The 16,106-nt window shown below is 41.4% G+C and overlaps 1 protein-coding gene across 1 annotated transcript in view; it reads right to left on the reverse strand.

Annotated features, from left to right (window-relative positions):
- The window catches only part of FRAS1 (Fraser extracellular matrix complex subunit 1), a 422,079-nt gene that overhangs the window by 16,074 nt on the left and 389,899 nt on the right, over positions 1-16,106 (reverse strand). The window contains exons 64-70 of the mRNA XM_042984325.1: positions 15,828-16,060; positions 13,292-13,452; positions 11,149-11,363; positions 8,179-8,329; positions 6,444-6,551; positions 5,302-5,461; positions 1,373-1,489 (exon numbers count right to left, since the gene is read on the reverse strand). Of these exons, the coding sequence (XP_042840259.1) occupies positions 1,373-1,489; positions 5,302-5,461; positions 6,444-6,551; positions 8,179-8,329; positions 11,149-11,363; positions 13,292-13,452; positions 15,828-16,060 (1,145 nt within the window). The remainder of the gene's footprint in view (positions 1-1,372; positions 1,490-5,301; positions 5,462-6,443; positions 6,552-8,178; positions 8,330-11,148; positions 11,364-13,291; positions 13,453-15,827; positions 16,061-16,106) is intronic.

Below are 16,106 nucleotides of genomic sequence, written 5' to 3' on the forward strand. Positions count from 1 at the left end.
TACCAATTTTCCCCTCGCCTATATCCACACACACCTGCATGCCTTCCTCTCTCTGTGAATAAACATTCTGTGCTTTTAGCAAAGGTCAGCCCTTCCCCTCTCATCCCGGACCTATCCCCACCCTATTCAAGGGTTTGGCTCTGCAGATTTTCCCTTGTTCTGCTGCAACACTGAATTTCACCTAATAGACCAACTGGGTTACTTTCACCAGAATACAAATATCCTGAAATATTTTCTACTCTAAAACACAAATAAGACCTCCTTTGACTTTGTTTCTAGCTACTGTCCCTTTCTGCTGATGTCCTTTATAATAAAACACCTTAGACACAGTTTACCCCTGTTGTCTCTACTTTCTCGTCGCCATCTCTTAAGCCCACTCCAACCAGACTTTAACCCCTCACTCCACTGACCCTGCCCTTTGTCAAGATCATCAACGACTTCTGAATCACCAAATCCAATGCCCAATTCTCAGTTTCTTAATCTGAATGTCACATTCCACATTATCTTCTCTTTATGATAATGTCAGATCCTGTCTTCAGCATCATCTCTCAGAAATGTTTTCTCCTCACTTTGCTCTGCTCCTGGGAAAATGGCACTCGACTATCCACTGTCTGAGAGCAGAGGTTACTTTTAGTCCTCTGCTATAATCTCCAGGCTGGACCAGAGCCAAGCACATGATAAAAGCTGAGTTAATACTGGTTGAATGAATGAATACATGGCACAATGCAGACAGTCTCAGGTCTGAGGTGAGTACAGGCTGATGTATAGTTGATTCTTGTTATTTGTGGTAAGTATGTTCTATAAAGTCACAGTGAACGCTGAATTAGTGAATGCTGAATCACTGCTTTTAGGGGAAATAGAGGGTAGAGTCCCTGCAGCCTCTGGTCACAACATTTTGATTGACCGACCAATACCAAACACTGTTTTATGCATGTTTCTGCTTAGAATACCTTACTAAATATGTTGTTCATTTGTTAACGTGGAACTGACAAACCTATGCCCAGTGAAGCCTATCCGACTTTCCCCGAGGCACATCACAGCCTACGTGTACTTAGAAACACCACATAGCACTTCAGCACTACGCTTGGGAGCCATTATAAACCGTGAAATCACCAAGAAAAAGCACACAAATTTGAAAACCGTGGCACTATGTAGCCATGGAAAGGATACTTGTTTCTAGTACAAAAGCTGCAACAAGAAGGCCTTGCTTGACCTGAGCCGGGAATGTGCGTGTCCAGCGACTCAACAATTTGCCACTCTGCATGTCCATGAATGACCGCGAAGGCACCGCAAGAACGGACTTTGCAGATACAAATACATTTTAGCGAGGAGGTGGATTTACAAACAGTGAAGATCTCCTGCATTTCCCTACCTTTCTGGGGCATGTGCAGTGCAGGCCAAAGGCTTCTCCCCTGGATCAATCCATGGCTGTGTGGGCTGCACAGTGCATGGAATCAGGTGGATGGTGTACTCCCCCGAGTAGTCCTTCCTGGAAACACACAGAGCAGACTGTGGTTAGAGGGGACATTTTATCGATTATTTACTTACCCAGAAACACACTGACTTTTCAGATGGCATTTGTGCCCGGCATCCACAACCTTTACGAGCCTGCAAACACAATTTTCAGAAATCCATCATGGATTGTTTTAACCATCAGGGTATTATCCAGAGGTGTTAAATGGAGCTATTTTCCTTTATCCTATTCAAGTCCTTTTCCTGAGAAAAGCTGAGAAAGGCGTATTGTTTGTAAAAACCTAAAAGGCCCAGTGAAGATGAAACAGAACCGGCCACTTCCTTCAGATTTCCACGAAACTTGTTTGACAATTTCTGTTTGGCACTTCTAGTTAACGGACACCCTGTTCAACACATGCTCAACTGCTAAAGATGCTACTTATTAAGATGTGAACACGGCAGCTGCTGCTCTGACAGAGTGGTGGCAAATGCCTCAGGGTTAAAGGACACCCTTCTCCAGAGAATGCTCCCGCCCCCGTTAACGCAGCACTGTTTCCAGGTTCCTCTCCCAAACTCTAGAGGCTCAGCCCTTTGTGGAGCTGAAGAAAAATCTCTCTTCCCACAGGAGACCGAGGGCTGCCATTTTCCCTATATGTGGTGGATCACAGAATTCTGAAGGTTATGACACCAAGACCATGGAGCGTTTGTACCCTCACCTACTTCATTTCCTTCACTTGTCATGGAGTAGCAGCCCCAGCCCTGGCAGGTTGTCTGGAAGACAGCCAGGCAGCCAGAGACTTCAGGAAGATTCTTCAAGGAGTCTTGGGAGGCTGCCATCCCCTGAATGAAGAGTGCAGGGCTAGGAGTCTTAATTCTAACTACTGTGAGCGATCTGTGACAGTTCTCGTGTTTGCTGTGTTTGTTTTTTGACGATTTCTTGTGTATTCATCTATTTATTCATAAACTGATAGCAAAGAAATAAATAAACAGAAGTTTTGTGACACATCCTGGGTCATTGTAGTGGAATGGCACAAGCTACAAACTGTGAGACAGTCTAAACCTGGCTTGGCATTGCCTCTGTATGACTGTATGACTTTTCACATGCCACACAAACTTACAGGGCTTGGTTTCTAAGCCCCTTCCTGTCTGACAGTCTATGTGTCTGCAGTTTTCCTACATGATCCCTATCTTCCTCCAAGCTTAGACTTTATACACCATATTTGAATTACATGAAAATTGACATGTATAGTGTGAATAGTAACCCATAACTAATAGAAATGCTTAGGCAGAACTGACCATGCCTGACCCTTGCTTTCAAACAGGACAGATCATGTTGCCCCTTTGCTCAAACCCTGCTGTGGCTCCCAATGCACTGGGGTAAAAGTCAAAATCCATGCACTGGTCTACAAGGCTCCACATGGTGGCCCTACCCCATCCCCTTACATTTTTGACCTTACTGCCTATCATCCTTCTCCTTGCTCACTCCAGTCCAGCCACACCAGCCTCCTTGCTATTCCCCAAGATGCTAGAAATGCTGTCAATTCAGGAACTCTGCCAGGAACTTCTTTCCCTGATAATCTGCATAGCGAATTCCCTCATCTCCTTCATGTATTTGTTCAAGCGTACATTCTCGATGAGGGCTACTTTGAAGATCTTAATTAAAATTACAATGTCCCCTTCCCCATCCTGATTCCCCTTACCCTGCTCTAAATCTTTTATTTTTCCATAGTACTCCCCACCTTCTGACATGCTCTACTATACTTATTTATCGACCTTTTTATGTCTTTTTACTTTACTGTAAGTGCTGTGTGCAAGGATCTTTAAATTGTTCACTGATGTATCCAAGTGGCTAGAACCTTCTGCAAAACACAGCAAATGCTCAATAAATATTTGTTGAACAAATGAATGCAGGATTTCATGGCCTCCCAAACCCACAGTCCTACTTTTCCCATCCCTAAATATGATTTAGGTCTGTTTCCTCACCATCCCTGTGTATATACCAAACACAGCCCTAGATGTAGGTCTTTAATTCTATAGTTCCTCTCCTCTCCTTTCAAAAAATTAGACATTACTCATATTGCAACATGGAGCACGAGCTGTGACCCTCCTCCAGGAAGATTTGTACAGCTCCCTAACCCTCCCTGAACCGCTATAGTCTCAGTGCTCCTTACCTCTTACAGTGCACATTGCGCAGAATGCTGGATGGTGTTCCATACTTTGCCATTTATCCAAATATTTTTGTCTCCTTACCTCAAACTTAAACTCTTAAAGGATGTTTATTCAGGACCTACCATGTGGTAAAACCTGTAGCTCTGGGGATTCAAGATCAATCAGGTATGCCTTTACCCTTGGGGAGCTCACCAGCTAGTGGAAAATAGGATTCTACTTAGAGCATTTAATATAATGAACTGTGTTATGGTAGAAAATGGAACAAAGAGGGAATGGGAGGAGGATCTTCTAGCACTGGATGGAGAGTCGGCAAAGATGTCACAGAGGGGTCAGTATTTGAGAGTATTTGAGCTGGGGCTCAGAAGAGTTCAAGGTCTGCAAGAGAGAAAGAGTAGGAAGGGCAGAGGGAATTACAAGGGTATGGAGGTGTGGTTGGGTTGGTGGGTTCAGGGGTTGATGAGATATTTAATGTGGTTGGGAGGTTGGGTTTGAGATGAGGCAAAAGGGAGGGTGTGGGCTCTGAATAAAGAATTTGGACTTCATCCAGTAGGCAGTGGGGAGTTAGCAGAGGATTTAAAGAGGACAGTTTCCATGTCTATAAATTAGGACAAAGTGTGTGCATAATCTCATGAGCTTGGGGAAAGCACAGCCTTTGAAGATTATTATATATTGATTTCAAAGGAATCATTATTTAAAAAAATACCTGATAGAAGACCAAAATTTCACAATTAATGACATCTTTTTGAAAATGATTCTTAAGATAATCTGCCACTTCTTAACTATAAAGATGGAACAAGAATTTCATCTTGTTTATAGATCTTAATTTCATGATCTATAAAATACGGATAATAATATTCACGACAGACTCCCAGTTGCCTCATTATCTTTTTTATGGATAGTTTTTTATAATAGTTTTAATTATGTTTCTCCTATTCTTCCCCTTTACAAAAGATATTTTGCTGTATTTAACCAATTCCTATTCCACCTCTATCTTGGGTGTGGGAGAGAGATAAATCTTATTATTTATTTTATACAACACTGGACATAAGGGTGACATCTAGACCTGATAGTCAGAGATCCTGGATTTTGAACGGGTTGTGGTGACTTAAATTTCTTTATTACACTATGATTTTAATTTCCCAGCTTCCCTTGCAGGCAGATGTGTCATGTAATAAAATTCTAGCTATAGGATGTGAGTAGAAATTATATGCAGCCTTCTTGGTCTTGTCCTTGTAATAAGGGTAACCACTTCCTGGTTTATAGCAGAAGCTGATCTGACTTAATTTGTTTCTTTCTATTTTTGGAGGGTTATTTCTTAAAAAAATTTTTTAATGTTTGTTTATTTTTGAGAGAGAGAGAGAGGGACAGAGTGCAAGTGGGGAAGGGGCAGAGAGAGAGGGAGACATAGAATCTGAAGCAGGCTCCAGGCTCTGAGCTGTCAGCACAGAGCCCAATGAGGGGTTCAAATTCATAAACTGTGAGATCATGACCTGAGCTGAAGTCAGACACTTAACCAACTGAGCCACCCAGGTGGCCCATGTTGGAGGGTTATTTCTATTCCCTCCACCTTATAATAGAAATCCAACCTTTGGTGTGGGGGGAAGCCCTATTTCCCAAGCTCCTGAAAGAGACTGAGACCATTTTTAGATCTACCCTTGAACACCCCTATCCTGTATTCACCTGTTATAAGAGCTTGTGGCTCTCCAGAGTTGATATGGAGAATCAAAAGTCTGAGCACTCCATAGTAGCTGCAGGTCAAATTCAATTCCTCCTAGATGGTCTGGAGTCAGTATGAATGATTTCACATCAGGGAGGGTGTGATGCTCCATCACAAACTGTCCTATTTCAAGGGGAGACACACATACTTATTTGTGAGTTTTATAGTACTTGAGGTGAATCCTCTACTAAAGCCTTAGTACTGAATGAATATACTTTTATCAAACAATGACAGTTATACCTACCTTCTAACCCTTTAGAATGTATTTCACTCTGGCTGGACAGCATGGCATCTCACCCCAGTCTATCATCCTACTCATGATGGTCATTATGGTCATATATATTTATAAACAACACAAATGTACCTTGTAGAAATGGTGCCAAGTATATTCATAATAATAGGGGTCTTTATGGGACAATGTATGTCAAATAAACTTAGCTTTCAACTCCAAAATACATGTTTCTTAGAGGCAGAAAGGTCCTGGTAGTTTATAAATAGAAATATCAAATTCAGATTTTAAAAAACTACACTTAAAGCCACTCAAGTCCTTGGTGGAAGGAAACAATTTTAAACATCATAAAGGTTATTCAGCAGGATACTTCTACTCCTTCAAACTGTAGTCATCCATTGTCATGAATAAATAAAAGTAGAGAGACTTGTAGATTGAGAGACTGAAAAAATATAACAACTAGAATGTATGTGGATATTGACTGGATCCACTTTCCCTTTATATAAACAGATATAAAATAAATACAAAACAATATAAAAACAAATGGAAAAGACACTTGTAGGACAAGAAAGGAAATATGAATATAGACTAGCTATTATTGGATCAATCTTAAATATCTTGATGTACTGATACTCTTGTGATGTGTAAGAGAATGTCTTTGTTCTCAGGAGAGGCTTCTAAAGTATCTAGAGTAACTTGACAAGAAGTCTGCAGCTTGTTTTCAAATGTGGTACATAAATATGGGTATGGGTGCATACACACATAGCAAAACGTTAACAATTGTTGACTTGGTTTTTCATTGTTATATTCCTTTACCTTTTGTCTGTGTTTGTAATGTTTCTTAATAAAAAATTGGAAAAACTGCACTGATATTACCTCTGAATTTGGCATGGGTCTTGAATTCAATGACAAGACGGCCATCTTCTCGGATATAGATTCTTATTATCTGAAGCCTTGCAGAGAGCACACTGTCTGTCTGGATTCCTAGGCAGGCAATCATACATAAAACATCCAAGTTAGGGCCTGGAGATCTCCCACATAGTATCCTATATGTGCGTTGTCCCAGAGACACCTCTAAGTAAGAGCTGCACAGTCATTTGAATGTAAGAAAAATGTACATATTCATAGCAACGTAGAATCTATTTAGACACATTTGCCAATTAAAACTGTATGACAGTTCATTCCACTGTTGTTGTTGTTGTTGTTGTTGTTGTTGTTGTTGTTGTTATAGTTCCATTCTCTTTGACATAGTCTCTTCATACCTGAAAATGCCACCTGGACCAGAGTCAGGGCCCCAGCCCATGGCTCAAAACAACTGGCCTTTAAACTTCTCTCAACTTGACAGCAGCATGCGGTTATAGTGCATCTGCTTCATACTGTTTGCTTTTCCTTATGGGGACACCTTTTATTTGTTTTAAGTTTATGTATTTATTTTGAGAGAGAGAGAAAGAGTGTGTGAGCAGGGAAGGTGCAGAGAGAGGGAGAGACAGAATCCCAAGCAGGCTCCGCGCTGTCAGCACAGAGCCAGATATGGGACTCAAACTCAGGAACCATGAGATCATGAGCTGAGCAGAGATCAAGAGTCAGTTGTTTAACCAACTGAGCCACAAAGGCGCTCTTACAAGGACACCTTTCATGACTCGACAGAACCATAAACCATGTCCTGGTGGCTACATTTAATATTAAATCCATGGAGGATTAAAGATTAGCATGTAGAAGGCCAGCCATATATGGCATGACATGAGTGAACTGTGGCTTTAATAAGAGTAACTACAATCATGATGTCCAATGAGTCCAGTATGAATCAAAACAAAAGGACGACCAAAGGATGGGGAAAATAACATTTAAAAAGAACCCCAAATCTCAAGAAATGATCTGACCCAGAGTGTGAAAACTTCCTGAAGTTATTTTCCTATGAGAAATATAAGACAAATGATTTGAGTTGAAAGCACTGAACAGAAGAAAGGACTGTACTTTCCATTACTAGAGATGAGGTCCTATCTAAAGAAAACTCCTGTAGCTGGTTAGTATCTCTGTGCCCGGTCGAGTAAATCACCTGTAGAGATTTACAGGTGAGGGAGAACAGGAGCAGCAGAAGGGGAGATAATTTTGGGGTATCGTGTGATAGCAGCAGGAAAAGGTGTCTTGGGAGAGATAAGGGTACGGTGTGAACTCTTAGCTGAGGGGCTGTGGCTCCTGAAAATAACCATGTCCATGAATGCTGATACTAGAGGGCCTGCAGGGATGAAAAACTCAATTCACACCCAGAGTAGAGGATGGCAGGTGACAGATGGGTCCTATACGGTCTGTTAGGGGTTTAGAGGTGTCCTTCTGGAGTATAACCATGTTCATTTGTTCCTAGTTACAAATGGTGTAATTCAAGGCATTTAAGGAGCAAAAGCGTCTTCGAATCAGATGCATTGAAATGGAAAAATATATCAAGAACAACCTGGCTCACTTTATTCATTTGGTCTAGAGTAGCAGCCCACTTGGACTGTATATAGGACAACGGGATGAAGAACGGAGCTCTTATTAAAAGGAACTACTCATTATTTTCTTTTAGTCTTACTTAAGCATAAGACAGGAGTAGTTAAGATGTAAATGGGTATACCTGTTCTCCAGAGAACAGTGTCATAGAAGAAGGAAAACTCCATTTCAGTGTGGTGCTCCAAAGAAGCCCAGCCCCTGGGGGCTGTCACATAGATGTAGGACACATAGAGAGGCACGTGCACGGTCAGGAACGACTGAGCAGAGTCTCTCACCTGCCAAGCAAAAGGTGTGCACACGGAGGGTTATTTCTTCCCTGGGATGAAAAGGCATATGGTTACATCTCAGTTCAATTTTTACCTCACTCATTTAGTTACTTCTGCAGTCAGTAATTATAACCAAGTACCCACAACCATGCTGGGCATGTAGGCACCAGACCAAGCTTCTTCCTCAGCAGTGGAAAAAGCCCAAATCACTGCCATTATGGAACCTATAGTCTAGTAGACATACATAAATTTTAAAAATAAAGAAAGGGATAGGAAGTGTCCAGGATGCTTCTTTCTATAGGGTGATCCGGGAGGGCTTTTCTGAGGGGGTGACACTTGAACAAAAACATTTCTGAAGACTGAGAAGGAGATGTGCCTCCACTGTTCAGTTGCCTTGGACAAGATTTTAAAGGCACATAGTTATTCCCAACGATCAGTACATAGTCCCTCACTGACCACATTTTCCAGTGGCCTATAGGAAAGCCTGAATCAGCCCTAATTGGGAAGATGCCCAAGTCTATTCACATCTCTGGCAACAGGAAATGAGGTCATGGGATTTGGATATCATATCTAGGAAACTTCCCAACACACAGTTCAGAGCTGTGTATGTTTGGGCAATTTCCCATCTCCTACAATACCTCACGGAAATACTTTTGAAAAGGCAACGCATCATACTTCCAAGAGAATATTTCTTCTAAGGGAATTCCTGTTACTGCTATTAACTTGGCTCAAACATTTTTATTTAACTATGCAGTGAACAAAAACTGGATGGAAAGATAACAAAATATAAACGGAAGCTTTCATGGAGAAGCTAACTGCATGTATGTGTGTATGAATGGGAGAGTTGGTTTATTCATTTTATATTTTCCTCCATAAACACATATTTCTTTTATAACAAAAAAGCTTAGTTTGAAAAAATTTTATTTTTATCATTGGTGGAATCGTATAATCCCCTACAGAACTTAGATTTTTCTTTTGTTTTCAAGCACAATGTAAAGTGTTTCCATGGGCAATTTAGGAAAAGAGCCAAGTGTTTTATCAATGTTTGGGACACAAAAATTTTATTTTTCTAGAATATTTTTTCATATTCAATGTTGTCAGGGATTTAAAATTTGATTACAAGTTTTTCAAAAGACTGCTAATTCCATAAAAAAATTATCTTTTGAAATGGCTTACTCTGTTTTCTTCAGGAAATTTCTAGACTTTATCTGGGCCTCGCACCATATTCTGTCCTTTTAATATACAGGCTTTGCTAAAATTATTGATATTAGAACCTCAATAATTCTTTACCTGATTGAAAAAATTAATTTTCCCTCTCTGTTTCTGTTTTCTATCCTTTATCCCTCATGACATTACTTACTAATCCTTAAAAAAAATCCAAACCTTGACAAATATTTACTATATACCTGCAATGTGCTAAGATACTTTCCCCAGTTGAGATGATTGGTTACAATTTCAGATGAGATTCAGAGAAGTTACGACAAGAAAATATATGAACTAGGGCTTGGTTATAACTAGGGCTTGGTCTACATTCTTTCTACCATACACCAGCTGTTTTAACTATTTTTAAAGAAACGGACTGCAATGAAGTACTTCTGTGCATATATTCTGTGTTGGTTCAAGAAGTGGGGCATATATAACAAGAAATCTTAGCCTTTGAGATTTTTAGATATATTCTGAACAAAAATATACAAAAACATGATTAAAGTAAAAACACGGAGAACATAGAATACTAATTTTTGAGAGGTCAGGAGGAACCAATCACTTAGTTTTGCATCTCGAAGGTGAATATAGGTCATGTAACTGCAGAAACAGAGAACTTAAGAATGCTTTAATTTTCCACTCAGTAGAGGGCAGTAGTGTATATAAAATGAGAGCTAACCAAACAAAGATAGTGCAAAATAAACCAAATTTTAATCAAAGGCACGTCCTCAAAATGATTACTCTCAGTGCCTCCAGAAGTCCCTCTTTCAGTGTGGTTAAACCGATTTGAAATGAAGAACAAACGTTAATTTTTAGTTCATTGAGATAACTGCTGATAATTAGGTAGAATCTGCTTTAGATTCATATTTCCCATGAGGATGCATTTCTTTGATATAACTGCCCTCCTATGACTATGGCTTCTTGCTAAAATTTTCTTTTGTCACTAATGTTCCACAACGATTAAGAATGTGTCCATTTTTGCAAGGGTTGTAAATTTTGCACAGATTTGGACTAGGAATGAAATCAAAGTGTTATACACAATTCTCTCTCCATAATGCTTAAAAAGCATTATGTTTTCCCTGTCTTCTGGAAAGGTACACCTTACTTTGACTTATTTCCCCATATGCGGAAAAGAAAACATCTACTTCGTAATAACCTTACCATGAAATGTCAATCCTTTTGGCTTCCAAAATATACCCAGGGGGATGGATATATATATTATTATATATTATATATTATATATTATATATTATATATTATATATTATATATTATATATTATATATTATATATTATATATTATATATTATATATATATAGAGAGAGAAGCAAATATTAGATTTTTATATAAGTGGCTGTGCCAGACAGTAATGTTTTTCCACATTCATTTTAACATTTTCCACATTAATTTTCCAGTTAATTGATTTAGAAGACTTTCGAGGGTTCTGTCTAGCCATCATGCTGCTAAGGTCTCATTTGAGGGACTTCTAAAGACTCCTTTGGTTATCCCAGTTCTGGGGCTGGGCACCAGATGCAACATGCTAACAGAAGTGCTTCAGGAAGAAACAAAATTTCATATGGCACCCAGGTGCTTGCAGCCTTTGGATAAGCCCCTGGAGGACCCACCTGGAAGTCGGCAGTTACAGACCCCCCACAGACATCAATTAACTCAGTCATGTCATAATAGGCATCAAAGGTCCAGACGCAGCTCTTCAGGTTCAGGTGTTTGTAGAGCTGGATGGTCTTGGGCTCCCGGACGCTGGGGTCAAATTGGAAGGGGCGGTCATAGCCAGGTCCCAGGGCTGTGCTGTCATAGACCTTATCGTCCAGGAACGCTGCCTCTGTGGGGGAGGGAGGAACAAGGAACAAGAAGTCAGTCTGTTGACATGCCCCTCGTTGGCTGCCCAGGAGCTGGGTGGGGAGAAGGGATGTGTCCTTGAGAAACTGAGATACCTTACCTTCCATCAGAGACCATTAATGGAGCAACCCAGGGTTCCCAATACACACTGCATGAGAAGGGGAGGGGAGCTAGAGTACCTGTTGCTAGGGGGTTACCTGTGACTGAGTTCATAGACTCCTCTAAGAGGCTGCATGAACCCCAGAAGAAAAGATGAGCAAAGGGTACCATAAATGGAGCCAGAGCTCAGTGGCCCTGTGTGTCTTGGAAAAGAATACATACTGAAGCTTTGCAATCAACCCTTGAAGAAACAGATTTACTACATGGATGATTTGTTGATGAATTGTTATTTTTTAAGACTGATTTTTTAAAAATAGCTTTTATGTAAAGCCAACAGACAAACATCTGACTACCTCCTCCCCTGCTATGGTTTCTGAACTCTTAGGAAAAAAAAAATCTTAATTTTGTGCTAATGAGTAAATAGCTCGCTAATGATGCTTGACTAAACCTCCCTGCTACGGGCAAAAATTATTGGATCAAATGCTGCCAAGCAACCACAGTGTTCTAAATTAAGGAAGACCTTTATGCAGTAGAGAGCTAAACACAGATACAATTTTAGAATATCAAGATTCAAATTTTTTATAGTACTAAAAGCAAATATAATATTCTGAAAGAGTCTTAGAATGTCTGAAACGTCTTAGGATGTTTGACACCAGCACCTGGTCCTCTGCCCTGAAAGGAGTAGGATCTCAATTATCATGTGTTGAATTTAATTATGTTTAAGTGGGAAGAGGTACAAACTTTCAGCCTATAAACAGTGTATGTTTCTTTCAGTGGCTGCACACGTGAACCGGTTAGACTTTCATGTGTAGCTCAGTGACTTGCGAATAATTTATACTCAACTAATTTCTACCGTGTAAAGACCATCACTACCTAAAGTGATGCTTAATGAATATGAAAGAGCGTATGAATGCTTCTCTATCTTCTAAAATACTGGTAAATGATTCATCGGTTGTCAAGGGAGGAAACACGCATTTAATGCGCACTCGCTAAGGTAAATGGAAATGGACAGGATCCTTTGTAGAGTAAAATGTCTGCTATGGTAGACACCGGAATGTGCCACCCGGGCTGTCAGCTCCTTCAGGTTTGCGTCAGTGGCACAGCGGCTCCTGCGGCCACCCTTGTGGGGGCTCTGGCATCCAGTGACTGAGGTGCCTCAGAGAGGGCTGTCAGCTGGGGCTGGAAGTAGGAAGAGTTCCTGAAGCGGTGGGGGCTTCTGGAGGGCTGCACTGCAGTCTGACTTCTCCCTCTGCCCAATTCTGCGTCCTCTCCTTCCTCTTCACAGATGCTGATCCCCAATGAACATCTTGCACCCCCACATTTCATCTCAGCTCCTGCTCCGGGAGCCCATCCTATAACATGTGACATCTGCACTTTAGCTTTCTAAAGATGCTGCAATCAGGGGATTTCAGGGCACAGATCCAAACATGCTCAACAGTGGGGCAGGGAAAGAACGAACATTTACCATGGCAGGTGCTTTAAAAACCGTCAACAGATTAAATCCTTACCTTGATTGGTAGCAATTGTTTTCCTCATGTCACAGATAAGCAAACAGTGGTTTGGGGAAGTTCTGCTATTTCTGTTTAGTTGTATAGGTAGTAGAATTAGGGATTCGAACCTAAATCAGCTTGGTTCCAAAGTCCTTGTTTTTCCCTATTCACTTCACTGTCTGAGCTGCCTATGTTTGGTTGTCTGCTAGGAAGGAAATCCACTAAACATGCAGACTTTGAGGACTGGGAGACACGAAAGCCGAGTTCGCCTCGCTCTATCCCTAAGAGCCACTGTGCTGGGCTGGAATGGGAAAGCCCCCACCTGAGATGCCTCTCAGGTCACGGGTGGTGACGAGATTGGAGCAGACGTGCTGGTGTCTGTAGATGGACTCAGATAATAGAAAATGCAAGTTGTGCAGCGGCATGGTGGAGATAAGGGGCAGCATTCCATCCTGGTGCGGGATCTGCACGGAAATGTGGATTCTAAGGGAAAAAACGGCGGAGATAGTGTTTAGGTGCATGCTCTAAGCAGTTAATATGGTACATTTCTTTCTCATAACTCAATCTGTCTTCACCAGTGAATTTACCCTTTTTTTTCTTGAAGCTTTCCGTGTAGGAACACGAGGGTATGATATATGTGTGGGGTTGTTCTCCACCCCCGCCCCAGCCCCCCCATCAAGAAATCCTCCAGACTCAGGACTGATAGCAATCAAGAATCACAGGTGTTTTTTTGTTTTGTTTTGTTTTTTATATATACAAGAAAAGATAATATCACAACCACAAATGACTTTAAAGCTTCCTTTTGCTTTAAATGGGAGCTTTGTTTCCTTGTGTGCTACAGCAGAATGACTGATAGAGGTGCTGTTCCCCTTCTCTGTCACAGTGAATGTCTGGGACACTTCTATTTTTTAAAGTATTTGTGCCAAAAGACCTAACTGAGCTCTTTATACTCTAAGGTAGATATCCCTACCCAGGAAAGTATCTTAGAAATAGTTATACCCCACTACTGCTACTGTCCCCCCCAGCCAAAAGAGACTTTTCTCCCCTCTGTCCCTTCAAGTTCCAGCAACAAGGGCGGCCCTAACTGGCCTCTGTTTGCAGTGTGCTCTCCCCTCATCTACATTTTTCCTTTTTTAAAGTTTATTTATTTACTTTGAGAGAGGGGCAGACAGAGAGGGGAAGAGGTTGAATCCCAGGCAGGCTCCACACTGTCAGTGCAAAGAGCCTGATGTGGGGCTTGAAGTCACAAACCATGAGATCATGACCTGAGCTGTTAACTGACTGAGGCACCCAGGCACCCCTCCCCTCATCACTTCTCAGCACATAGGTGCCTTTGCACCAGGAAGTCTGTAACTTATTCATATTGGCTGCTATGTCTTGTACGCTTTCAGACTCTGTTTATCTTGCCTCCACACAGTGAGGACAAGGATCATTTCCTTCACGTCTTTTGTTTCTCCAGAGCACGTAGTATAAAATCCTAACTAAAACACGAGCTTAATAAATATTGGTTAAGACTGTGAAAGAACAGAACTGTAGTTATGGGCTGCGTTATTTTCATTGTACAAGTTTAAATTTTCAGCATGTTGATTGAGGGTGCCTTTGACTTTTTACAGCTTGTCTCTTGGAACAAAAACCCAAGAGACATTTTTAAGAGGAATCGCTACCTTGCAATATGAACATGATGTCTCTTTTGCTGGGAAGGGGTCAGTAGTGCCCTGGGCACTCCTGCTACTGCTTTTCAACAAAAGTAAATCTTATTCGGTTGGAAAAAAGAAAGAATTTGCATATTCTTGGCTCCATATTTAAATCTGTTTTTTTCTCCATGCAAATGAACCCCTTTCTCTGAACTTAGTTGCTCATAAAGGCACATACATAAATACCACAAGGTTTAATGAATATGTATAATATGCATGAATTCTTTTTTTGCTAGGCAAAACTGAAAGTATCCATTTCCATCAAACTCATGGTAGCACAGGAAAAAATAAAAGCACACGTGCCCAGTGACTTTCAGTTTACACAGTATTATTACTCTGTTCACTAGATATTTAGCAAGAGTCTCTTAGGCGCCAAGAAGCACTGTCCCAGCCAGAAGGGAGCAAAAAAAAAAAAAAGAAGGTCCGTGCCCTCTCCGTCTACTGTGGGGACAGACAGAGAATGAAGGGTGATAATGGTCTGAAAGAGGTATGGATAGCATGGGTGCCAGTGGAGCTCTAAGGGGGAGCTTCCAAATTAAATTGGGGAAGATGATGGTTCTTGCAAAGGATGTCATGAGGTAGGTGGAGGAGGACAGTAGGATTTAACTACATTGAGTGGAAGGGGGATGGGAGAATTGCGGTCAGGAGTGACAGCATGGCAGAGGCACGCAACATAAAAGAGTTGGAAGCCCTGGCGATTTGGTTTCAGTTTGGTTCTCTGTGGGTGGACTGGCAGGTGAGTATGACAAGGTGAGGGACATGAGGCTAAGAAGACAGGCAAGGGGCCAGTTTTCGGGAGCCTCTGAAGAATTTTTTCTGAAGGTTTTATCACCACTATTCTTTTTTTAATATATTTTTAAAAAATGTTTTTATTCATTTTTGAGAGACAGAGAGAGAGAGAGAGAGAGAGAGAGAGAGAGAGAGAGAGAGAGAGGGACAGAGCCTGAAGCAGGCTCTGTGCTGACAGCAGAGAGTGCCATATGGGGCTCAAACTCACAAACAGCGAGATCACGACCTGAGCGGAAGTTGGACACTTAATCGGCTGAGCCATCCGGGCGCCCCTCCACTATTCTTATTTTGCAGAACATCACTCATTCATCTGTCTCACCCAGAAAACACACAAAAGGATAGCCCTCTCATTGTGGAAGGCACCACGTGCCTGACCTGTTCGGATGTTCCTTGTGCTTGACGTCCAAGTATTTCAAGGTTGCGATGAAGGACTGAGCCTGGAAGCCTCTGGCTGTCCCAGCTACCACTGGGGTGTGGCAGATTGCACTGTCTGTTCCAATGGTAACAATGTTGCTCCTTAAGGGGGTCCCCACATGGCCCACCTTGTCCACAGCCTTTGCCACACAGCGCACATGGAACCTCCGGCTGAAGTAAATGCTATCCAGAACCTACCGGGAAGCAAAAAGTACATCAGACATGTGTTTACTCCTTAAA

The sequence above is a fragment of the Panthera tigris genome, chromosome B1, assembly GCF_018350195.1.
Source record: "Panthera tigris isolate Pti1 chromosome B1, P.tigris_Pti1_mat1.1, whole genome shotgun sequence".
NCBI classification, from domain to species: domain Eukaryota; kingdom Metazoa; phylum Chordata; class Mammalia; order Carnivora; family Felidae; genus Panthera; species Panthera tigris.